Source organism: Ostrea edulis, chromosome 3 (assembly GCF_947568905.1).
Source record: "Ostrea edulis chromosome 3, xbOstEdul1.1, whole genome shotgun sequence".
Lineage (NCBI taxonomy): Eukaryota > Metazoa > Mollusca > Bivalvia > Ostreida > Ostreidae > Ostrea > Ostrea edulis.
The window spans coordinates 20130504-20158368 of NC_079166.1; the positions used below are offsets into that span (position 1 = coordinate 20130504).

At 35.1% G+C, this 27865-nt stretch overlaps 1 protein-coding gene across 2 annotated transcripts; it reads left to right on the forward strand.

Moving 5' to 3' along the window:
• Positions 1–27865, forward strand: LOC125677128 (multiple epidermal growth factor-like domains protein 10). Of its 2 annotated transcripts, none has more exons than XM_056157715.1 (16): positions 1–144; positions 2938–2996; positions 3116–3247; positions 5854–5919; positions 7639–7687; positions 8634–8692; positions 8821–8952; positions 10163–10228; positions 15765–15813; positions 16742–16800; positions 16939–17070; positions 18399–20249; positions 21738–21845; positions 22559–22701; positions 24932–25048; positions 27496–27865. In XM_056157715.1, exons 1-12 carry the CDS (start codon positions 44–46, stop codon positions 18476–18478), a joined length of 984 nt encoding a protein of 327 aa, XP_056013690.1. In that variant the 5' UTR covers positions 1–43; the 3' UTR covers positions 18479–20249; positions 21738–21845; positions 22559–22701; positions 24932–25048; positions 27496–27865. The 2 variants fall into 2 exon arrangements, with proteins under 2 accessions (XP_056013690.1, XP_056013691.1); XM_056157716.1 differs by having other exon boundaries at positions 24932–25019.

Sequence of the window (27865 nt, forward strand, 5' to 3'; positions counted from 1 at the left end):
ATGTGTTTGTCATTTGATACTGAAATACCAGCTTCAGAGCAACATGTCGTTTCAGTCTGCACATCAAAAGAAGAAAATTTTATTTTCATTGACAGCATTTGTTATGCATACTGTAGTACCTGTTTTGGGAGAAAAATGTGAAAAGTAAGTACTGTATTCAAATACACGTACCATGATTGCAAATCAAAATATTTACTAATCTTTAATACGAATATGTGCATAGTTATCGCATGATACGAATATTGAAAATCCGTAGTCATCATGGGCGGTAGAAAAAAAAAATCGAAAATCCTAAGTCGGATAATTTGGAAAAAATTAATAAACATGCATTTTGAATCTCGAAAAGCTTTTTGTTTTAATCAAAAATATTATTCTTGTTGACATCAATAAGGAAACATGTTTGAATAAAAATGAAATGTCTAAAACGTTTGACATTCTTTAAAGAGAGCAACAATTCAATGAAAGAGATCAATTGAAAATATATCTAAATATAGAATTGTTCTTTTGAGAGACCCAGTTTTAAGTTAACACCCCCAAATTATACCTGTATTGTAATCAATTGGTAGGCCGCCTGTCAATCAAAATTTAAACAATAGGTCTCAGGTGGAGTGACATCTGCAGAGGTTGCAGTCTGTAGCTACTCCAGAGAGGTGTTTTGATAACAATATTAGCCAATAATTACCAGCATTCTTTAGATCTTGAGGAAGCCCAGTATACCCGAGTATTGATAGCATTGACCTGTCCACAACTGCTATTTTCTTGCAATTCAAAATTTAAAAAAAAGACCCTTGAACAATTCAATTTGAATATACATGTACTTGTACCCCCCCCCCCCTCTATATACATGTATTAAAAATTGTACAATCAGAAATCAAACAACAATTTGCACCTTAACTTCTAAAATTTGTAAATGACTGAAATAATTTATATTATCAATTTATGATACCTCTATATTTCTAATAGAAATTATTCATTGAGTCAGTGACTGAGAGAGAGATAGAGAAAGAGGGGCTGGGTGTGGACTGTGTTTTGTTTTGTTTTGAACATATTTTATTGATACAATCAAAAAGATTGGGAACAAGTTCTAACAACTTACAAGTCCCTCTCCTAAAATATTACAATATGTCATGCAAGGTAATAATTAACAGGTAAAATGTACAATGATTAAACGAATCTACAAGTTTCTTCTATAACTTTATGAACAACTGAAAAAATATTTATATTACATGTAGTTTGCAGAGGTAATTTGACATCACCGCATAATAACAATTTTGTATCAATATTAACCAAGTCAAGCATGAAAAGGCGATTAAAAAGATTATTTCTAGCTCTGGAGTAATTTTTACAAGCAAAAAAAGATGATATACATCTTCATTTATATGTCCACATGTACAAAACGGAGAATTTGTAATATTTCGTTTATATAGATCATAATTAAGTATACAGTTGTATCTTAGCTTTGTATGAATAATGTTGATACATTGTTTTCCAAAAGAGTAATATGATGGTGGTCTTGCAATGTCTATTATTATGTTTTTGTGGAATTAATTGACTGAGATCGCTTCTCTGGCTTCTACATTTGATAAATTCCACTGTTTTACAGAGTCAGGTACAAATGATTTTTTGAATAACTATAATCTGCATTTTGGAATATAAAATTGATCTTTGTTTCTAGTATTATAAAAGAATATATTTTCATGTTTATGTGGAATAATTTCATTTAAATAATCAGGAGCGCTACCATTGCATATTTTAAACATGGTAGTCATTTTTGCGATATAACGTCTAGTTTGTAAAGTTTGCCAGCCTGTCATTTGTCATTTAACATTTGTTAAAGGGATTCTCTAGATGCAAAAATAGGAAGATCAGTAACAATTCTAGCTGCACATAATTGTACTTAGACTGTGTGTCAACTACATTTAGGAATACAGCCATTATACAATCACTATGACCATATAAACTCTGCAGACACTCCTGAGACATGCCCTGTGTATATCAAAACTATATTCAACACCCTGCTCTCCTACCGAAGTAAATTCCAGGTAATTAACAATGACCATAGATGAGCTCCGCCCACATCTAGTGATCCGTGAAGAAACCGTAGGGTATTCATTGGAAGAGAGTAATAATCCGATCATTGCGCACATTAATTGAATTGATGCGCACTACAATTCAATTGAAGGGAGCAATTATTCAATTAATTCGAGAATTAATCAAATTAATGCACCTATTAATTGAACTATTACTATCTTCAATTGAATTGAAGCGCGCATCAATTCAATTGTTGATATCATTAATCAATATAATTATTTTCAATTATTTGAATTTATGTTAATTTGGCGCTCCATACATTTGAGCTTTTTAGAATTGATCCTATCTCGAAAAATGTGCCTAACAGTTCTTAAACCCTTGTTAAATTTCCAAACTACATTTTGCACTTGTTTTAAAATGAACGAATTAATTAGAAAAAACAAGTACATGCATATAGATATACGTATATCATAATTAACGGCTTGAAATCGACAGTTGGTACGAGGAAGTACTTGATGAAATATATATATCACAGAATGAAAATCAATTCTTCCTTGTTTATACTTACTGTGGGGATGTGAAAGTCAACGATTTATTTTCACACGTAACTATCGTTCCTGAATGAGAGAGAGAGTCAAACACACAAAATGTAAAACTTGTGAAAATAATGAAACTGTCGATTATGAAAGGAAACCAAGAATAAAGTGGTAAAAAAAAAGATTAATGTGAATTCGCCAGTATTGACGATGCATTTTGCAGCGTATGCCCCACTCAATACACAATTCATTCACTATGTAATCGTATATGTACCTTTTATAGATATTTATGGAAGTTATAAATTCATTTACAGTTCGATAAACATGCTTATGTGTGTTGGTGATATGTTATATCATGTATTTCATTTAGCCAAAGAAATAACTGCTGTGCTGGATACGTATGGAGCATCACCGAGGCACGTTGCATAGGTATACATTAGTATTGAATTCCAAGATTTCCCATATTCAATATCAGTAGGAGGTACAACAATTGAAAATGGATGTGACGGCATTCCTTAGATTGGGTAATAAACTGACTTATTCTTCAGGATGTATGGCGGGTTATGGTGGTCTGAATTGTGCATTCCAGTGCCCGTATCCACTGTACGGTTCAGGATGTCAAATGATATGTGAGTGTGATAGAGCTACATGTGACCGAACATCTGGATGTCTTGGAATGAGTAAGTTTAAATAGCTCTATGGCAACGGTAACTATTTATCTAGTTCTAATCCATCTTTCTGATGTTTTGTTGATCATAAACAATAATCAATTCACACAGGCTTTCAATGGAGTAATATATTTTGCTTATTCTATCAGGGAGCAATTCATATTCAAAGAGTTTTAGGAACAGAAATCTTGCCTTGAAAAGTTATCGTAGATGATTGATCAAAAAAGCTTAAAATCAGAAACGATTATAACATCGAGGTTGTTTTAAGGTATTCAATGTATAATGACCATATTTCATATCTAATATATGGATGGTGGAATTTTTGTAATCATGGTATCATTTTGAAGGGTTCATCAAATAAAAATAATCCACCATAGGAATTTTCAAAATTTTGTTTACTGCTTGATTTATTTCACCTAGAATTTAACATTGAAGTATATGGGAAAAGCATGTTTTATTACAATATTTTAAAAAGAAATTATATTTTCATACAAATCTCTTGGTAGAAAGTTACATACACTTTCTCTTAATGAAAATATGAAATAAAATTAATTATTGACCACACACATTTTTAGAAAATTAGATTTTTCTTATTTTTACAAAGGGCAGACAACTCTTCCAAAAAGTCTTAAGTGCAAAAAGGTCAGCTTCTAATCATTCACCGGTCATGTGAATTTCATCTGCTTCACTTTCATCATTATTTAACAATAAACATTTATGTTGATCTAAATCCTTCAAAATTGTTCATTATCCTTTCATTATACATGGAATACCTTAAGTGAACTTTAGATTGTATGGCAACATGTACCAAATAATCAGTGATAATATCATAAGATATAAACGATGATGTTGTGAAAATATCCAAAGATATAAACGATGACGTTACTGGGTTTCAACAGTCTCGTTTAAAGTCAGTATTTCGCAAATTCAATCGTCGTTATAATGATCTTATTAGTACAACCTGTTGTTATGTCAAATGTTGTGACATGTTTCGTACGAATTTTTAAAGACCGGTCGCGGTATCTAAAGTGATAGAGTGTTCGCTTCGTAACTGGGGGACCGGGAGCTTGATACCCACTCGTGTCATGGCCACATCAAACCTAAAACATCAACATAGATCTATAGTGATTGCTGCTTCGCCAAAAGCGTGGCAATTTGAAAATCGAGAATAACGGATGTTTTGGATATTGCCTTAAAAACGGATGTCCCGTGTCGCTTCAGGTGTTGCCACGTTAAAGAAGCACTTGGCATAGGTCTAATATGTGGTACTTCATCTACTACTGGTGACATTTCAATATAAGTAAAATATTCACACCGGGACGGAAAACAACCAACCAATAATCAATTCTTAGAATTCTTTAGGTGTTGATTTTGACTACGGATTAATTCGTTTACTTGGTCAAGTAAAGGATTCACGGCATGAATGACCTGTCAATAGGAAATAATTTCTCCACCTAGGCACCCCATCCCACCTTTGGTATATCCAGGGGTCCGTGTTTGCCCTACACTTCTTCTCTCTGAGACAAAAAAATATTTGATGAAAGGTGAAAATAACGAATAGAGATCAATCCCATAACTCCTATAGGGAATACAAAATAGAGAGTTGGACAAACGGGGACCCCTAGAAATACCAGATATGGGATTAGATGCCTAGAGGGAGTAATCTTCCCCTGTCGACCGGTCACACCCGCCGTGAGCCATATATCGTGATCAGGTAAACGATGTAATTCGTAGTCAATTTCAATGTGCCATGAGCGACCTAACAATATGAAAAATAAAAGATTGAAAATAATTATTGATATACTGCTACCAACTAGAGATTTTTCCTGCTCTCTAGAGTTCGAAAAATTATAAATATTGGAATATAAAATCGTAAAAGAATATAGTGTGGTGTCTTCAAATGGAATAATATATGCTTTACCCGTGATTCATAAGACATTTAAAGGTATTTCAAAGAATGTTTGTAAGATCATGTAAGTCCACATGCGAAGGGGGATAATTGATCATGTCCATGTATTAAGAAGATAACTATCATTAACTATGGATGTTTTTAAATTCACCTTAAAACTGCAAGACTTTAATCAGAATTATATATCCTAGCAAAGTCGAAAAACAAAATAAAATAAAAAGTAAACGAATACCCCCCTCCCCACGAATACCCCCCCCCCCACCCCAGAGAGTGATTGAAATGAAGACGGTAGGCAAATTTATAAATAGTACAAAACTTTTACTTGCAAAGTATTGTGAAACAAAATGAATGAAATATATCCAACGTTGTTACACTCTGAAGAGCCAAACTACTCTGCAAAAGCACTAAGTAAACACACACACGCACACGCACGCACGCACACACGCACGTACGCACGCACGCACGAACGCACGCACGCACGCACGCACGCACGCACGCACACACGCACGCACGCACACACACACACACACACACACACACACACACACACACACACACACACACACACACACACACACACACACACACACACACACACACACACACACACACACACACACACACACACACACACACACAGATACATATATATATAAAGAGACAGTCGTGATTGTTTACTTTGATATGTGTTTGTTTTGAATATATACAGGCACCGAACGAGGACAAATCATATATACGGAACAGGACAAAGAGATAATAGTAACCAGTGAAAGTGGTAATATGGTTTAATATCAAATTAATTTACCTGATTAGAAATTAATTAATTTTTTTGTGATACTAAACAACTACATGATGATTTTAAAACACGTGGTCAACTTCTTTAATCATTATCGCATCGCATTTTTCAACGACAGATACATGTTATAACTTCAAACAAAAGCATCAGGAATGAAATGCTCATATATATATATATATATATATATATATATATATATATATATATATATATAAAATCCAAATACAAAGAGTTGATATCACAGTCAAAATAATTCAATAAAAAAGCAGGAAAATATACAGTTCCAAAATATAAGCAAATAAAAAATCAAAATAAAAAAAAATCAAATTAAAATATATTTTGGAACTGTATATTTTCCTGCTTTTTTATTGAATTATACATACATACATACATACATACATATATATATATATATATATATATATATATATATATATATATATATATATATATATATATATATATACGTCACCAAGATCAGTGAATGGCTTCATATTAAGGCCTTTGCTCAGCGCTTAGAGCCATAGAGAAGTGAGGGTTCTTCAGCGTGCCACACCTACTGTGACACGGGACATCCGTTTTTAAGGTCATCTCCGAGGACCCGTGACATTCACACCTGATTGCCGATCATTTGGCGATGGAACTACCCCTACCTGTTTTAACAACTTAGGTCTGTCACGGCCGGTATTCGAACCCCGGCCTTCCGCATGCGGGGCGAACGCTCCTACCTCTCGACCACCAATCGGGCATGCTACAGACAAATAAGCTGATATCACAAAGGTTTCAACAGTATCGTTTGAAGTCAGCACTTTGCAAATTCTATGGTTATTATAATGATATAATTTGCAAATACAACCTATCAATGGGTCAAAGGCTGTCTGACATGTTTCATTCCAATTGTAAGACTGATCTTAACATGTTGATTTTGACCATGGATTACTCCATTTACCTGATGAAGATATTGGGCTCACAGTAGATGCGACCGGTTAATAGCGGATGCCTCCCTGTCTTAGGCACCAGATTCCATCTCTGATATGTCCAGGGGTCCGTGTTTGCTCTTCTGTTAATTTTATATTCTTTATAGGATTTATGAGATTGCTCACTGTTCATTATCTTCACCTTTTTATTGTGCATTTTATATGCAGCCTTGGTAGCCAAATACAATAGAATGTAAAGAAAAACTATTTGGTTTGTTTTGTTCAATGTGTAATTATTTATGGTAAATTGATCGTTGATTTTACTTTTGAGTTTTGCTACTCTGCTGAGTTGAGTTTTTATCTGAGTTTTTTTTTTTTTTTAATTTTATTACACGATTGAGTTAAGTTTTTCTGAGTTTTGCTACTCTGCTGGGTTAAGTTTTATCTGAGTTTTGCTACTCTGCTGGGTTAAGTTTTATCTGAGTTTTGCTCCTCTGCTGGGTTAAGTTTTATCTGAGTTTTGCTACTATCCGGGTTAAGTTTTATCTGAGTTTGAATATATGTACTGCAAAACAGAAAGAAATCAATCTAATTGAGGATGTTTTCAGGATATAAATAACATATTTATTATAACATTCTGATTTATCTAAGATATAAATAACATATTTATTATGACATTCTGATTTATCTGTTTGTCATTTGATACTAAAACACCAGCTTCAGATAAACATGCTGTTTCAGTCTTTATGTCAAAAGAAGAAACTTTTATTTTCATTCATAGTATTTGTCATGCATACAGTAGCATCTGTTTCCGGAGAGGAATGTGAAAAGTAAGTACTGCATTTAATATGAATATAACGTTTGGGTCATATTCAATTTCTAAAAGGAAGTAATGTATGTAAAACTTATACGGTACCAATTTTGATGCACCAGATGCGCATTTCGACAATTAATGTCTATTCAGTGATGCTCAACCGAAATGTTTGAAATCCGAAATAACAATGCAGTTTTAGAGCTATTATAGGGGAAAAACAGTATGCCAAAAAAGTGGAGTCAAATTCGTCTAAGGATATGCGTGAGGGAGATAATCCTTAATTTTGAAAATGAATTTCTAAATTTTATAACAGCAATTAAATACACATCTGTATTTTCAAACTAGCAATGAAGTACTTAGCTACTGGGCTGTAGAACCCCTCGGGGACTAACAGTCCGCCAGCAGAGGCCTCGACCAGGGGTCATAATGTAAAACTTATACGGTACCAAATTTGATGCACCAGATGCGCATATATCTAATTTGTGATAGAATATTTCTCAACAATTTCGGCGTGGGACTAATCCACCCTCCCCGAAATTCATTTGAGGTTTTTTAGAATTGATATCTCGAAAATGTACTGAACAGTTCTAAACAATTAATAAATTTCCAAACTACATTTGACATTTTGTTCCAAAATGAACGAACGGATTAGAAAATACTGGACTGTATAGCACAATTGGCTGCTTGAAATCGACAATTTGTCCTTCAAGAGCTTAGTAATACAAGTTGAATGAGGGATATCAAACAAACAAAATGTAGAACATGTAGAAATAATCAAACTGTTGATTAAGAAAGGAAACCGAGAACAAATGATGAATTTCCCACCCAACAAACAATTCCTCCTCAATGCAATCGTGCCGTTTATAAATATTGATGAAAGTTCTAAATTCATTTTAAATTCGATGAACATAATTGTCTGTGTTTGAGCTGTTGTTATAATTATATACATATATTTCATTTAGCGAAGGAAATAATTGCTGTGCTGGTTACGTATGGAGCATCACCGAGGAACGCTGTATAGGTATACGTTAATATCATGACATTATTTCTTATATTCAGTATCAATAGGATGTAGAAAAATGAAAATAGATGTGACGACATTCTTTAACTGTTTAAGACCAAGTAACGTTTTTTTTTTATATTCTTCAGGATGTATGGCGGGTTATGGCGGTCTGAATTGTGCATTCCAATGTCCTTATCCACTGTACGGTCCGGGATGTCAAAGGATATGTGAGTGTGATAGAGCTACATGTGACCGAACTAGTGGCTGTCTTAGAACGAGTAAGTTTAAATAGCTCTATGGCAACGGTAATTATTTATCTAGTTCTAATCCATCTTTCTGATGTTTTGTTGATCCTAAACAATAATGAATTCAAACACAGGCTTTCAATGTAGTATATAGTTTGCTTATTGTATCAGGAGCAATTTCATATTCAAAGAGTTTTAGGAACAGAAATCTTGCCTTGAAAAGTTATCGTAGATGATTGATCAAAAAAACCTAAAATCAGAAAAGATGAAACCATCGAGGTTGTTTTAAGTGAACTTTAGATTGTATGGCAACATGTCGTAAAATAACCACAGTGAAAATATCCAAAGATATATACGATAATGTTACTGGGTTTCAACAGTCTCGTTTAAAGTCAGCATTTCGCAAATTCAATCGTCTTTGTAAGGATCTTATTCGGAAATTCAACCTGTTGTTATGTCAAATGTTGTGACATGTTTCGTACGAAATTTTAGAGACCGGTCGCGGTATCTAAAGTGATAGAGCGTTCGCTTCGTAACCGGGGGACCGGAAGCTCGATACCCACTCGTGTCATGGCCACATCAAACCTAAAACGTCAACATAGATAGTGGTTGCAGCTTCGCCAAAAGCGTGGTAATTTTAGAATCGAGAATCACGGATGTTATGGATATTACCTTAAAAACTGATGTCCCGTGTCGCTTCAAGTGTTGCCACGTTAAAGAACCCTACAGCCATAAGCGCTAGGCATAGGTCTAATATGTGGTACTTCATCTACTACTGGTGACGTTTCAATATAATTGAAAAAATCACGACGGGACGTAAAGCAACCACCTAACCAACCAACGACATATTCTTATACTTCTTTAGGTATTGATTTTGGATCAGCTCTTTGGACGAATAAGGCATGTCCTAATTCACTCCACTTTTAACATTGATTGGCAAGCCTAAAGATCAAAAACATGTAGTCTGTGTTGTAAATACGTTTGTAGATTAGTATAGTTGTAGTGCTAGATGTATTTATATGTAGTTTTTGTTATTATGCTCTGTTGATATTGGCCACATTATGTAATTCTTTTCGTTTGTCCTGAAGAAGGGACGGGGCGTCCCGAAAATTTGACAATCTCGTTGTTCGTGTCGTTGGTTATTTTAGTGCTTTGTACATATATATATATATATATATATATATATATATATATATAGTCGTGATTGTTTACTTTGATATGTGTTTGTTTTGAATATATGCAGGCACCAAACAAGGACAAATCATATATACGAAAGAGGACAAAGGGATAATAGCAAGCAGTGAAAGTGGTAATATGGTTTAATATGAAATTAGTTAACCTGATTAGAAAATAATTAATTGTTTTGTGATTGTAATGAAGTTCTTTTGGATCCACCAAGGGATTATCAATGCACTCATTATCCTTTTCCGAATGATCTGCAATACATACTGCTGCTATAACTTGCTTCTCATTCTCTTCATCTCTTTCAAACCAGCGTTTTAGCATGTTGAAATGGTAGACTTTTGGTACCGCTGTTGTCATACCGTACTCTGTAGTCTATCGGACTTACTTTCTCCAATACAGGAAAAGGTCCTTTCCACTGTGCCACTATTTTCTTTGTACTCGTCGGTAACAAACCAGGACTTTATCTCCGACTGCAAATGACCTATTTCTCGCATTTCGGTCGTAATACCTTTTCTGGTCCGTTTTACTGCCCTGTTCCTTCTCTGATACGAGATCTGCCATCTTTGCCAGTTTCTCGCGCATCTCAATGATGTAACTGAATACTGAGGGTTGTAACTCACGACTTTCGTCTTCCTCACCATCGATGCTTTCTCTAAGAATAGCAAGTGGTCCTCTGACGTGTCTCCCATACATCAGCTCAAATAGTGCAAAGCCTGTCGATTCCTGCGGAACTTCCCTATAAGCAAATAGGAGATATGGCAAAAGCTTACCCCACTTACCTGGCTCATCCTGTGCGTAGATTTGGAGCATCCTCTTTAAAGTCCCATTAAACCGCTGGATCACACCATTTGCTTGAGGATGATACGGAGATGTGTTTAACTTGGGTATGCTCAACAGTCGACACAACTCCGACATCAGGGATGACATAAAGTTTGTACCTTGATCTGATAAAATCTCTTTTGGTACACCTACCCTCGAGAAAACCTCAACCATTGCCTCCGCGACAACTTCTGCTTCCTAACGTTTTAAAGGTATTGCTTCAGGGTACTTAGTTGCATAGTCACAAATTACCAATACGTACTGATTTCTCCTTTTGGTTCTAAGTAATGGTCCTACCATATCTATTGCTATTCGCTGGAAAGGTACGTCAATTCTAGGAACTTGAATTAACGGAACTTTACTCACCTTTGTTTTCGAAGTTCCTTTTTGACTTTTCGGACAAGATCTACAATATTTCTTATTGTCGTCGAGAATTCCTGGCCAAAAGAAATATTTCAATATTCTTTCCCTGGTTTTCTTTATTCCAAGATGACCCGCCATAGGAATATCGTGGGCCAGTGAGAGAATTTGACTGCGAAATTTCGCTGGTACCAGTAAGTGTTTTACCATTTTCTTGGTTGCATCTGATTTAAAATGTCTGTATAACATACCTTTCTCAAGTGATGTGTAGCCACCTCCGTCTTTGGGAGTACCATCACCAGCTCGTTTTTTGTAGACATCCAACGTAGGATCATTTCTTAGCTCCTCAATCCATTCCTCTCTAGAGTAGTTTTTACCAAATTCCTGACCAATGTCTACCATTTCCTTCTGAACTGGCTTTCTTTTTGCCTATGACCTTGTCTCCTCAGCCTGACAAGTGTCTGTTGCTCACTTTGACATTTTCTCAATGTTGTTCCTTTAGTGTGTAATTTCCTATTATCAAATCTGCAAATGGTGTATTCATGACTAAAGCCACCACCCTACCTTTGACATAGGTTGTATCGACTTCAGTCCACACTTCCGGACATTTTTCCAAACATCCGTTTGGCAGGGTCACCTACCTTACGCCCCCTGTTAAATCGTCTCTTCTGATTAACTTCTCTGCCACCAGAATAGATGTACACCCAGTGTCACGCAAAACAGATGCTTCCTTACCATTCACCATTCCCGACTCAACCCTAAGTCCACTCTTCTTTGTGTCCTTATGGAATCCTTTTGCTTCCAACGCCATGGGTAACTCTAAAGTGTGTCCCTTTCTTGTCATTGTTGGTGAATGCACTAAACCTGCTTTTTCCTGTGATTGACCAGGTTTAGGTTTTCCTCCCCACTGTTTTCAGCATTTGCATCTTTATCCGTCGATTTGCGTGATGGACATTTGCTTATGCAGTGACCTATTCTATGACACAAGAAACACTTCTTTTCATATTTACTTTGAGGATTACCCGACACAGGTTTCTGTTCATGAGACTTACCTCTACTGTCCTTCGGATTACCCTGTGCATGAACTTTGTTCATGATCACAGGCCCACGATGTGCATTCTGGTATGCTTCAGCAAGCTCGATCATTTCATCTGCTGATTTTGGTTTTCTTTCTTTCAACCATACCTGTTGATCAACTGCTCCCTCACAAGCACATTTACTAACACTACAAAATTCTCGCCAACTCTCTCCATCCGACACCAGTGCTCGAAATAATTCAATGAACGAGTGTAAAACTCTCTGAATGTTTCATTCGGATCTTGTTTACATGCCCTAAACTTATCCTTGTAAGTACTAGCCGTCAAATCATACATTTTGAGTATGGCCTTCTTAATGACGTCATAATCATTTGAATCAAATTCCCTCAACCATGCGTAACTATCAAGTGCCTTACCCGTCAATTGTGGAACTAGTCGTATTGCCCACTTTGCCTTTGGCCACTTATGCAGATTAGCCAGTCTTTCAAATGACTTGATAAAAACATCTATATCTTCACCTTCTACATATTTTGGAAGTAGATACTTTACCTCATGCTTCTGTTCTTTGGTCTCACTATCACCCGGTTTACCCTTGGCTTTCATTGCCTGTTCCTGTAGATCTAATTCTCTCATTTTTACGTGTAACCTTTTCCCCTCCATTTCCCTTTCTACGTCCAGTTTCTGTTTTTCTGCATCTTTCTCCATGGCCATTCGTTGTAGTTCCATCTTTTGTTTCTTCTCATCTCTCTGTGTAGCACGTTCATCTCTATCAACTGCCGTAGCATGGTTCCACAACTCGAGACACACTGACAAGTTCTGATTCTTCTCAACAGCGTCCTGAACCTACTGAGGCAATGACATTATCAACTACACACCAGAGCAGCAAAGGAAAAACATCAATAAGCCAAACTTTCAAATTGCACTGAAATCAAAATTGCAAAAATTAAATTGATTTGATAGAACTTTTTCTGAACCACCGATATTCTACCAAATGTCTTTTCTCTAAACCAATTATCACAAAATCCCACCGCTGCCACCATATGTAATGAAGTTCTTTTGGATTTTGTGTCGGCAATAGAGAAAATGATAAATCGTAGAATAAATAAAAAGAAAATTTATTTAACAATAAGATAGGAAATATAAAGATGTTTGAAAAACAAAGAAATCACACTTTCACATACACACATCCATACTCTCTCACCGAGAAAGAAAATATAAATTGGTATAATAAACCTGGCAATATTGACAATCAATATAACGTATAACTGTCAAGACAATTCAATAGTCAATACAGCAAATATGTCATTCCAGGCTGAAAATATAACTGGAAATCAATGTATTACAAACTGGTTCAAATAGTAGCAAATTCCGCTAACTACAGAAAAAGTTAAGCAGTAGTAAATTACGTTTTGTACAAATTTCTCAAATTCCTTTTTGATAAAATGTTAATTTACTGAAACTCAATATGAAAGTATGGCTACTCAGCACAATTCAATTTAACGCCACGTCACACTTGGCACAACCAGGCCTCCACATAGTGCGAACAGCCCCTCCGTTTCCAGTCCCGGACTTACAGGTCTCTCACTGAACAACGATACTGGGTAACGCTGACTTCCAACCAATTGCAACACTAGGCCCACAAAATGATTGCTGAGTCCACCACGTGGAACACCCATGTACATTGCGGTCTCACGTATTTTGATTCCCACGCCGAGCACCTACTGAAACGCTGAGAGTACTGCCTGATATGGCCCAGATAGCTTCTTAAATCCCCTCTGCACTGAAATAGCAATTACTTAACCTAAAACCTATACACACAGCGACTTGGTTAACAACAAAATTGAAAATACAATACACGAGAAAATTAACCCCAAACCTCGCAAATATTTCACACAAAAATAGCTTACCGGCTGGAGAAAACCTATGCCCACACAGTAAAATGTTATCTTTCTGGCTACCATTACCCAGACTAACTTCTGGAATTCGCCAAGAAGAGACCCCTGCTTGACAGGATGAAAACGTGGCCGCACGATTGACAAACAGCCGCTACTCTGACTGACCAAACCAGTATGCTAAAAATAGCCTTATCGACCAACACTCACACTACGGAAACACCACAAAAACTAACTAAATGAAAATCAACTTCATCACAGTGATACTTGATAATGATTTGAAATTATTTGACAACGAGTAGGAGACAAAACAACTACATAATGATTTTAAAACACGTGGTCAACTACTTTGATCCTTATCGCATATCTTATCAATTATCTGTCCACTATATAACATGTATACATATGTTTTGTTTGTTATCAGCTTTTGTAGTTTAGTTCTAGCGTTAGTTTCCTTTTGTATTTGCATTTCTTTACTATGTAAATATTCTATCTTCGTCATCTGTCCCGATAATTTGACAATTCATTGTTGTTCGTGACATTGGTCCTTTTCAGTGTTTTTTATAACCTTATTTATTTGACCTCGTATCTATTACATGTATTAGATCCGATACTTTGGACGTAGAGTGTTGTTGGATTTTAGTGATATCTATCTATCTATCTATCTATCTATCTATCTACAATGTATCTATCTATGTATAAATAGGATTTATGAGATTGCTCACTGTTCATTATCTTCACCTTTTTATTGTGCATTTTATATGCAGCCTTGTTAGCCAAATAAAAAAGAATGTAAAGAAAAACTATTTGGTTTGTTTTGTTCAATGTGTAATTATTTATGGTAAATTGATCGTTAATTTTACTTTTGAGTTTTGCTACTCTGCTGAGTTGAGTTTTTATCTGAAGTTTTTTTCTTTTTACTTTTATTACACGACTGAGTTAAGTTTTTCTGAGTTTTGCTACTCTGCTGGGTTAAGTTTTATCTGAGTTTTGCTACTCTGCTGGGTTAAGTTTTATCTGAGTTTTGCTACTCTCCGGGTTAAGTTTTATCTAAGTTTTGCTACTCTCTGGGTTAAGTTTTATCTGATTTTTGCTGCTTTCTGGGTTAAGTTTTATCTGAGTTTTGCTACTCTCCGGGTTAAGTTTTATCTAAGTTTAGCTACTCTCTGGGTTAACTTTTATTTGAGTTTTGCTACTCTGCTGGGTTAAGTTTTATCTGAGTGTTCTTACAAAGATAAGTTAAAGATTTTCCGATCTTTACCACTATGCTGAATTGAGTTTCTTAAAAGTTGATTATATGTACACGTGCGTTGAACATCTGCTGAGTTTGAATATATGTACTGCAAAACAGAAAGAAATCAATCTAATTGAGGATATTTTCAGGATATAAATAACATATTTATTATAACATTCTGATTTATCTAAGATATAAATAACATATTTATTATAACATTCTGCTTTATCTGTCATTTGATACTAAAACACCAGCTTCAGATAAACATGCTGTTTCAGTCTTTATGTCAAAAGAAGAAACTTTTATTTTCATTCATAGTATTTGTCATGCATACAGTAGCATCTGTTTCCGGAGAGGAATGTGAAAAGTAAGTACTGCATTTAATATGAATATAACGTTTGGGTCATATTCAATTTCTAAAAGGAAGTAATGTATGTAAATTTTATACGGTAAAAATTTTGATGCACCAGATGCGCATTTCGACAAATAATGTCTATTCAGTGATGCTCAACCGAAATGTTTGAAATCCGAAATAACAATGCAGCTTTAGAGCTATTATAGGGGAAAAACAGTATGCAAAAAAAGTGGAGTCATTCGTCTAAGGATATGCGTGAGGGAGATAATCCTTAATTTTGAAAATGAATTTCTAAATTTTATAACGGCAATTAAATACACATCCGAATTTTCAAGCTAGTAATGAAGTACTTAGCTACTGGGCTGTAGAGACCCTCGGGGACTAACAGTCCACCAGCAGAGGCCTCGACCAGGGATCATAATGTAAAACTTATACGGTACCAAATTTGATGCACCAGATGCGCATATATCTAATTTGTGATATAATATTTCTCAACAATTTCGGCGTGGGACTAATCCACCCTCCCCGAAATTCATTTGAGGTTTTTTAGAATTGATATCTCGAAAATGTACTGAACAGTTCTAAACAATTGTTAAATTTCCAAACTACATCCGATATTTGTTCTAAACTGACCGAAAGGATTAGAAATGATTGGATCGTATAGCACAATTGGCTGCTTGAAATGGATAATTTGTCCTTCAAGAGCTTAGTAATACAAGTTGAATGAGGGATATCAAACAAACAAAATGTAGAACATGTAGAAATAATCAAACTGTTGATTAAGAAAGGAAACCGAGAACAAATGATGAATTACCCACCCAACAAACAATTCCTCCTCAATGCAATCGTGCCGTTTATAAATAAATTCATTTTAAATTCGATGAACATGATTGTCTGTGTTTGAGCTGTTGTTATAATTATATACATATATTTCATTTAGCGAAAGAAATAATTGCTGTGCTGGTTACGTATGGAGCATCACCGAGGAACGCTGTATAGGTATACGTTAATATCATATTACAATATTTCTTATATTCAATATGCATTCAATATCCGTAGGATGTAGAAAAATGAAAATAGATGTGACGGCATTCCTGAATTGTTTAAAACTAAGTAACGCTTTTGGATATTCTTCAGGATGTATGGCGGGTTATGGCGGTTTAAATTGTGCATTCCAATGCCCGTATCCACTGTACGGTTCGGGATGTCAAATGATATGTGAGTGTGATAGAGCTACATGTGACCGAACATCTGGATGTCTTGGAAAGAGTAAGCATAGTTGGACATATTAAAAGATGTACATAGAGCTTTATTCCATTGTTTTGATTTTTTCTTGATCCTTAACACTAATCAATTCAAACATAGCTTTTAATGCAGTTTGTAGTATGCTTATTCTATCAGGAACAATTCCATATTCAAGGAAGTTAAGAACATAAATCTTGCGTTGAAAAGTTATCGTGAATGATTGATCAAAAGGCTTGAATTAAAAAAAAATTAAACCACCGATCCTCTTTTAACGGAACTTGAGATTGTAAGGCAACATAGTAGCATGTCCCAAATGATTAAAAAATATCAATAATGTTACCGGTTTTTCAACAGTCTCGCAAATTCTATCGTCGTTATAATGATTTTATTCACAAATACAACCTGTCGTTAAATATTGTCTGACGTGTCTATATCATGTTTAGAGACCGGTCGCAGTAGCTGAAGTAGTAAAACGTTCGCTTCGTAAATGGAGATCGAGCCCCGCTCGTGCTATGGATGCGTCAAACCTAAGACCGTTTGACGTAAACATAGATAGTTATTGATCCTTCGCCAAACGCTCGGAATTCAGAAGCGAGATCTAGAATCACGGGTCTTTCGGATATGACCTTGAGGAGGTTCTCTACATCGTCATAATGGCTGGCTTCCTTTTGAAACATGGATGAAAATATGAATATTAGCAATACATGTCTATTCATTTAGAATGTTATATTATCGCCTAGCCGAGTAGCTCAGTATGTTAACACGTTGACTGCTGAACTGTAGGTCTCGGGTTCGAGTCCAGCAGGGGGTTATACAAAAAAATTCCAATTGCTTTAGACTAAAAATGAATTTTTTGACTAAATAAAGTAAATTTAAAAACATTAGTTTTCAAAATATTGTTTTAAGTACCCTCCGCTTTTCATGTATATTAAATTTCTCTGGTGTAGCACATCTTTTTAAACACTCAGCATTCAGAAGTGAGAATTATGGGTCTATCGGATATGATAAAAAGGGAGAGAAACATATTTACAGTCTCTTTAAAAAAAAGAAAGATATTCGACATAACAAACACCTATTGCTACTTGATGAAACTCTTTTAGATGTCATCTGGCAGTCCAGGAAAGAAGTATTCATTTTGTCACTTTAATTTGACAATCAATAGAAAACCAAACAAGTACATATGTACATAATGATTTCAAAAAACGCGGTCAACGTCTTTACTCATTGCCCCATTTTCCCATGACATGAATATGTTAAAACTTCAAATGTTTAAAGAATGAAATGCTCACATATATATTGAACGACAGTCGTGATTGTTTACTTTGATAGGTGTTTGTTTTACTTATATACAGCTACCAAACAAGGCCAAATTGTATACACCGAACAGGACAAAGGAAAAATAGGAACCAGCGAAAGCGGTAAGGTGTTTTAATATCAAATCAGTTTATCTAATTAGAAAACATACACGGTTTTATCTAGTACTTGATAATGATTTAGAATTTCTTGACACATTGTAAACAGGCATGTAATCAATATTGAAAACTTGGCAAAGTGGTAATTGGTTGGAAAGAAAAGAAAAGTAGAAATTGGGACTTAAAGCTTGTCATTAACTCTCAATTTATCGTGGTACCTTTGTAACTCTAAATGATCACTTGCTCGATGAAGTTCATGGGTTTTATCTTCTAAGGTGTGAATAAGGGAAATATACTCTCCCCAAAATCTCTCTTAAGGGAATGGTCATTAAAGCAAGATTCTAAGTTGCACTGAATGAACTTCTCTAATCACATTGCTGTATGCGGAAAATATCCCCAATAATTGTTAATATTGAAGGTTTGCAGGTAATGAGGAATGTAATTGATGAGAGGAATAAAACTTAAAGCCTTTTCAGCAAATCCGTGAAATTGTATATCACAATTCCTGCTATTCAATAAACAAAATTTTGTTCAAATGACGGACATTGGATTACAAATATCCGGACATTTAATCAAAAGTCTAGTATAGATGAGTCGATCATTGGAAGACAATAACTAAATGAAAAAGTGAAGACAACGAAAAGTGATCAAGCTCATAACTCCTGTAACGAATACAAAATTAAGAGTTGGGCTAACACGGATCGCTGGATATAGCAGGTGTGGGATCAGGTGCCTTGGAGGAGTAAACACCCCCTGTCGACTGGTCCCACCCACCGGGATCCCTATATTTTGATCTGTTAAACGGAGTAATCTTTGGTCAAATAAGTGTGTAAAGAACGGTCTAACAATTGGCAAACTAGATCGTTATAATGACCATAGCATTTGCGAAATGCTGTTTTTAAGCGAGACCGTTGAAACTCCTGAAACATCAACTTCTTTGTCAGTAAATGTCTTCCACGTGACGACAGTTGATAGCGATCATAAAAATTAATCGATTGGAAGAGCAGTGGAATCTTAATAAAATCTACAAATGATAATTTCACCGATGCAGAAGATACAAATGGTAACAAACATCTGTAAAAGTGACCCAGAAAATCGAGAAACACTCAAGTACATCAGGTAATTCAGTTGTAAAATATTGTTCGATTCATAGACAGTCTAGTTAGTGAGAATATTTAATGGTGCAAGTCATATGGTCTACTAAAACAATCAAGTAGGTAATGCCAGCAATTTAGTACACGGACGTACGTATGTACTCTACAATATCCGACGAATCATTTGTCGAGCAGATATTCTACTGCTTGCTGAAGATATTGTTAACTTTTCCAAACTGCAATTTATTTGATGTGACTGTAAGTCTGTATGTCTATACACTGACAGTGTTTTGATCATTGCATGTCGAGCTTTAAAAAGAGAATGAAGAAATGGACGTGAGTTACTATGCACCACTTCTATTACGTTGATGATTTTTCATCTGTTTGATGAGGATGTTACTTTTTAACGTACATCAAATAATGCACTCTAAAAAGGCATATATGTATTGTGGATGTTAGTAAAAAACTTGAAATGGATTAAGTAATCAGAGTGAAAGAGAAATAAATATTCAGTTTATATCAGTAAGACATCTAATTTTACATAGTTTAGTACTTTTAATGTTGTATTCGTTATCTTCACTTGTTCATTAATATTGTGTATATTCTTCCTGTTTCAGGAATCAGTTAAGTCACAACACCTGTTTATCCTGAAGTGCTGCAGAAACGTTGAGAGGTATTGACGCTGAAACAATAGCTGGTAATTCATAAGTAATTTTAAATCTTTCTTTACAGTTAAATTTTACCTTTGTCGAAAAAAGTATCAAACGAAAAGCAAATATTTTAAATCATGAAAATTTGACACATGTCATTTTCTATCTCTCGGCAATTGACACTTGGACAGCCCGGATCATAGTTCGGTATCATACTGAGCACGGCCTCCTACTCTAAGTGTCATTGGCATTTGAACTTTAATCAAAACAACAGTTAAAATAAGGAAAGAAAAGTCTATTGAATTTAAATATATATGTTTATTTACATTAAGGAAATAATAAATACAAAGCAACGTAGTGCTTGGATGTTTAACAATTCCATCTGTTCGTGATTAGAATTTCAATAACGAATGTATGTACTACATGTCATTTGATATAAGGAGTGCTATTTCTGTTCGCAGCGTTTTTCTTGTGCATTTTTGTATCTGCTATGGAAGAGAAATGCGAAAAGTAGGAAAACACTTCATGTCATTAATCACTGAAAGATACCATTTCTGTCAAATTACTATACATTTATAAGTTGAAACTAAATTGAAGTCATTGTGGTGAAAATTATGCTTAATTCTTACAATCATGGTTAAATGAAAGATAATGAACAGTTATGCATGAAAGGTGAAGATTACGAACAGTGATCAAATATCTCATAACTCCTATGAGCAATACAACTAAAGAGTTAGACACACACGACCCCCTGGATATACCAGAGGTAGGATAAGGTGCCTAGGAAGAGTAAGCAACCCCTGTCGACGGTCACACCCGCCGTAGGCCCAATATCTTGATTAGGTAAACGGAGTTTTCCGTAGTCAAAATTAGTGTGCCAAGAACGGCCTAACAATCGATATGAAAAACATCAGACAGCATTTGACCCAATGATAGGTTATATTAGCAAACTAGATCTTTATAACGACCATAGAATTTGCGAAATGTTGACTTTAAAACAAACTGTTGAAACCCCGGCAATAACATCGTCTTCATCAGTAGCCGTCATCAATTTAAAAGCTGAAAATTCACAGAACAATTTATTGCGTATAGAATCAATTGAGAGATATAAACACCATATGCAGATGATAATGGAATATCGCTACTTAAATATGGGAAGCTGACGATGGATCACATTCTCATGATGTTTTGGTGATTTGTTTTTTTATCTTCAAGATTTATCTCAATAGCAAGATGATAGTGAATACATCATTAAGACATGAAACCCTTTCATTTTATTTTTTACACTTTATTTTTGCTTTTCCATTGAATTTTTGAGTAATTTGAAAGTAAAAATGTAGCATTCAAACAAACAGTAATTGGACCGAGGGGATTCTTGCCTTCTACATTGTAAGTCAGATAGTTTGATGTCTGTATAACATTAACTGAGACAATGGGATTCAATATCATTGAATTATTCCCATTAGAATCTGAATGGAGTATTTATGAAGGCAAGCAAAATTAAAAACTTGAACCATGCTTTACAATTTCTAAAGAATACAAGTGTTTGCCATGTGTTTCTGCTGGATGCTGACAGAGTGCAGGCCATTCTTCAAGTCCACACCATGATACAGGCACTCTCAGGGATGCCTCTGATTGTAAAAGTAAGTCGGTAATGTGTAATTGTTTAAGTAAGTCAGAGTAGTGTTACAGTTATTCAGTAATGTATCAGAGTTAATCAATAATCATATTTCACATATATACATTGTGACAAGATCTTCCTTTTGGTACAAACGTTTTTGACCTCATGATTTTTGAGTTTGGCCTACTTTTGAAAAACTTTGACCACATAATGCAGATATCATCATGAAATTGTATGCATGCTGGAAATGATATGTAACGGTGATAATGCATTAGGTTCGACATAAAAAAAGATATCATCATCATCATCATCAAACAGTTTTGATTATACAGGCTATGTATTAATCATCGTGTTGAGGGTGTGGCCTGTCTGTCTGTCGAGAGCGAAGCCTTCCTCTCCACGCATGGTGATCCAGTGGATTGGTCGATAACCGCATTGGAATTTCTTCTCCCTGAAATCGCTGACGGGGTTATGTAATATTGCATGTAAATTGCATAAGCTAAGAAATGTGACATTTACTACGTAATGATAAATGCTGTTACTGTTCTGTCAATGCCATCGCTGTCCCAAAGAACACTCACCTCATACTTCTCAATCCGTGACCCGCATTCCCCACAAACCAGACAGACAGACGGACGGAGGGACAGACAGACGGACGGAGAGACAGACAGATAATGAAGCATACTCGGCCTCTGTTGAAGTGTGAGGTAACAATGTACCTTTCTTTATTTGCAGACTGTTTCTCCAGTATGAGTGAAGATGAAAATGGCACCGTATCATTCCAGTTCAATACCGATACATTAAAGTTCCTGTAGCAGTATGACAGTTTTACAGATTGTATCGAGAAATACACGAATGGTACCTATCCAGATTTTACTGTAAGTTTTTACTCAGAGAACTTGTTCTTTTATATCATATGTGTAATATCAATTATATTACTATTAGTATATTATTATAATATGATAAATTAAACATGACTGCATGTACCATGTAGACTAAACCAATTGCTCAATGAAATTACTTTATTATATACCCATCAATGTTTAGGTTTTCGATACTGTTGATTTCACAGAGTGTGATCCGATTTTCTGGATCGCTACACTGGTTTTCTGATTCTGTGTCGGTATCCTCTGAAACTGATGACGTATCAATGCAATGATTTTGGTGGAAAATACTGACCGTGTCACAAATAAAACTTTGAACACAAAAAATAATTTCAATGTTTGTCTGTGTTTTAGATAATTTGGATTACATGTATTATCTTATAAATGTGGATTTTAAAATATATGTTGAAAGGGGGTGTATAATAAATTTATCATTACTACAGAACTTCATTCAAATAGTTGAATCGCGTCTCGTTGACAGACACGGATCATCAGATCAAACGCAACGCTTCGCATCCCCCGTGATCTGATGATCCGCATCTGTCATGATTCAACTCTTCGAATCAAGTTACTGTAGAAATATAATGATATATATGTATTGTGTGTTTAAGCAGGACTAATATTTCAGATGTACAGCTAACGTGCACATTTATTCTGTAAATCTTGATTCTTTTTGTAAAGAATATTTTTTAGCAATTTTGTGGGCGTATTGAATTTTGTAAAATGAAATCCTTGATTGTTAAAGCAATACAAGTTGTAAGTGACGGCAAATAAATTGAAAAATAAAAGAACAAATATTTAACATATCTGTGATTGAATATATATAACTTAGGCGACACCAATAAAATTTCTTGTTCTTCGGACAAATGACCCCCAAAAATTGGGGCGAGCAAGCAATTTACTATTTATAATAGTATAATTTATTTTCAACATAATTTTCAGGCGGTATGGTAAAAGAACAAAGTGAGCGATTAAAATTTTGTTTTGCCTTCTTAAACTTTTGTATTGAAAACAATGAAACATAAATATTCAAAATCACCTGAACATGTAAAATAAATAATATTCTATTTTTTAAAAAGGGACATTAGTTGTGAAAGTGATGGCAATCCTTTTTACTCAAAACTTCTCAATGGCATAGGAATATATAATAATGACTAATAAAAACATTTATTTTGTACAAAAACACGAGAAACGTATCCTAATAAGACTGTGTTAGATAACAGCTTTTGGCGTAAGGAAATATATAATATGGAACAATAATTGCCTTGCAAGACATTAATTATTTAATCATAAAAATTACATTATTCATGTGCTTGCTTTCAAATGGGGATAAAAAGTGTTTGAAATAATCAAATCATGCAGTTATTGCTGAAATATAAAATACGAGCGCTCGGATCCGACGAACAAGAAATTTTATTGGTGTCACCTTAATAGAATCAGAGTGAATCTAAAGCAATAAATCCGTCAAATTAGCAGAAAATGTCGATTCATGAATCAGTGTCATCCCGTTAGTGCTTTGCACTTTATTATTGTCAGTGCGATGTGCATTGACCTCGAAGGTCACCAGTTCAGAGAAAGCGAAAGAGAGGCGCTAGGCATGTGTCAGATTTATAAACAATTTATCATGCCAATTTTATAGAAACTTCACTTTCAAAGTTTTATTTGAGTTGCACATTTGCGTAGTCATTACTTTCTTACACTTAATGTACTTCTTGTCATTCATGAAATGATGTAATATTTCAAAACAAACGACACTTGTAGTTACTCACGTCAGTTTCCGTCTTTGTATATATATACCTCAGCCTCAGCAAACCGATTATGTTCGGCAATTCTCGTTCCCATGTCCTTGTAACGCAATGGCGGTTTATAGGAAATGCTCATTGTAGGTATGCTCTCAAACAATATTCCCTTCTTTATTTTGCTGAATTTCCTTCAAATTTTTGGGATTATATCAGTTATACTGATGAGTAATATTTGGTGCATAATTGGATAGTTGAAAAAATACCATCAGTTACAGCTTGTATTGCTTTAAATAATATCATTTAGCAACAAAGCTGTCAGATTCATGAAATTTTGATACACAAAATAAATCTATAGTATTTTGGTCCTCATGAAAGATGGCACAGTATGTTGGATATAGCAAATCATTAATACAGGAATGTTTGTTACATGTATCTGCATTTGTAAATACAAAATACTACTAAAATATGGTTTTCTTTTTTAGTTCATCAATTCAACAGTTTACAGTGCATGTGAGCACGAATATAGAGAACTCAATCTTCACTTTGTGAACATAAGGAAAACCTATAATGGTAACATATGCATGGATCTCGTTGATATGGTAAATACGTGTATATTTATGGATTTCAGTGATGAAAACGTGAAGATAACGTACATGTATTGTATCAATCTGGTACCTTCTGTAAAGAATACAAAATTAAGATTAGGGCAGACACTGAACACTGGACATCCTGGGTGTGGGATCAGGTGACTAGGAGGAGAAAACATGCTCTGTTGACTGGTCACACCCACCATGTAGATGTATTACCGTGAACCAATGAGAATGATTAACATATAGGCAATATTGTAATGATATTTATATTCACTGAATCTTTTCTCTTATATTGACAAATGAATAGTTCCCCTTCCACATCTTAAAAAAACCCTTCATTTGTAGAAACTTCACACAATTGTAAGAGAATTTTCAACAAAAGTCATTTCTATATATTCTAAGTCATTTTCTATAATTGTCAGACTTACAATATAGATACTATAAGTAATCAATCAATTTATATGGCTGTTATAATCTGTGGATATTTATTCCACGGATGTCTCCCACCCCCTACCCAGGAAGCTCATGACTGCATTCTCAAAAATTGCCCTTAAATATAAAATGGGTAGTAACATCTAAATGCTGGATAAAACCCTGTACTTATACATGTATCTAGTTTATATTTTAAAACAATACATAAAAACATAAATATAAACAATAAAATGTATTTCTTTATTGTTTCATCAGGGGATGAAGGTACCAATCATTGCAGAATTTCTTCCCCTCCAATGTTCGCTACCTTCATCACTTGATGAAACAACAAAGAAAGCATTTCATTGTTTAATTATCATATTTTCCATTTTTCTTTGGTTTACATTGAGTGTGAAGTGTGTATCTAACGTTTGTCAGTAACATCAAATTCTTAAAATCGTTACTGAATGAAAGGAAACTACTACGCTTTTTAGCTCACCTGAGCCAAAGGTTCAAGTGAGCTTTTCTGATCAAAATTGGTCCGTTGTCTGTCGTCGGCGTCGTTTTAAACTTTTCACATTTTCATCCCTTTCAACCAAACTTGGCCACATGCATTCTTGGGTGAAGGGCTTTCAAGATTGTTCACATAAAGGGCCTTGCCCCCTTGCAAGGGGAGATAATCACAAAAATGTAAAATTAGGGTAGGGTCATTTACAAATCTTTTTAAGAACCACTGGGCCAGAGGAGCTAACATTTACATAAAACTTCCTGACATAATGCAGATTCAAGTTTGTTCAATTCATGGGCCTCGGGGATAGGATGGGGCCACAATAGGGGATCAAAGTTTTACATAGAAATATATAGGGAAAATCTTTAAAAATCTTCTTCTCAAGAAGCAATGAGCCAGAAGAGCTGACATTTACATAGTGCAGATTCAAGTTTGTTCAAATCATGACCCTTGGGTTTAGGTTGGGGCCACAATAGGGGATCAAAGCTTTAAATAGAAATATATAGGGAGAATCTTTAGAAATCTTCTTCTCATGAACCAATGAGCCAGAAGAGCTATTAAGATTTACATAAAAGCTTCCTGACAAAGTGCAAATTTAAGTTTGCACAAATTTGCATGGCCCCCGGGAGTAGGTTGGGGTCACAGTAGGATATCAAGGTTTTACATGCAAGGTGAAGATAACGAACAGTGATCAATCTCATAACTCCTACAAGCAATACAAAATAGATGGTTGGGCAAACACGGACCCCTGGACACACCAGAGGTGGGATCAGGTGCCTAGGAGGAGTAAGCATCCCCTGTTGACCGGTCACACCCGCCGTGAGCCCCATATCCTGATCAGGTAAACGGAGTTATCCGCAGTCAAAATCAGTGTGCCAAGAACGGCCACAATAGGGGATCAAAGTTTTACATAGAAATATTTAGGGAAAATCTTTAAAAATCTTCTTCTCAAGAACCACGGAGCCAGAAGAGCTGAGGTTTACAAAAAAGCTTCTTGACATAGTGCAGATTCAAGTTTGTTTAAATCATTGCCTCCACGGATAGGTTGGGGCCACAATAGGGGATCAAATTTTAAAGAAAAATATATAGAGAAAATCTTTAAAAATCTTCTTCTCAAGAACCATTAGACCAAAGAAGTTGACATTTACATGAAAGCTTCCTGACATGGTGCAGATTCAAGTTTGTAAAAATCATGGCCTTCGAGGGTAGGTTGGGACCACAATAGGGACTAAGGTTTTACATGCAAATATATATGGAAAGTCTTCAGATATAGGCCAAGGTGACTCAGGTGAGCGATGTAGCCCATGGGCCTCTTGTTTAAACAAGGTACCACCTTACCAACACACAAATTAGCCCTTTACAGATAGCTGATTGAGGTCAAAGTCAGGGTCAAGTTTGTGAACATCGGTCCGAGCTTGCAGGAGGGCCTGCATGATGTTGTCAGTTATCTAGTCATAGTTTTGTTTTTGTCTACTATTTATCAGAGGTAATGTGTTTGTTCATTATATTTGATTGTTATTTAATTTTGATTTTGTAGAAAAAAGATTAAAGAAAACAATTTCTGTAGAAGTGTCAATTGTAAACCATTCAGAGACAAACAACGTTAACCATGTCCACAGATAGTGTTGGAATCTTAGGGAGAAATACGGGCGAGAAGCACCCCAGGAGAATGAGGAAATTATTAACTGCATCCGATCCTCATAGTGATACTGACCGTAATGGTTCATTGAATACACCTGTACAAACAATCAACATGCCTGTTACTAGACAAAATCTGTCTCCTCTGAAAATTGCTTTTATACACCATTCCCATCTGTCCGTCCGTCTGTCAAATATTTTTTGTGTGTGGGTCATGTCTTTCAGACTCTGATGAAACTTTGGACTATCAAATCTAGTCAGCTGGTGTA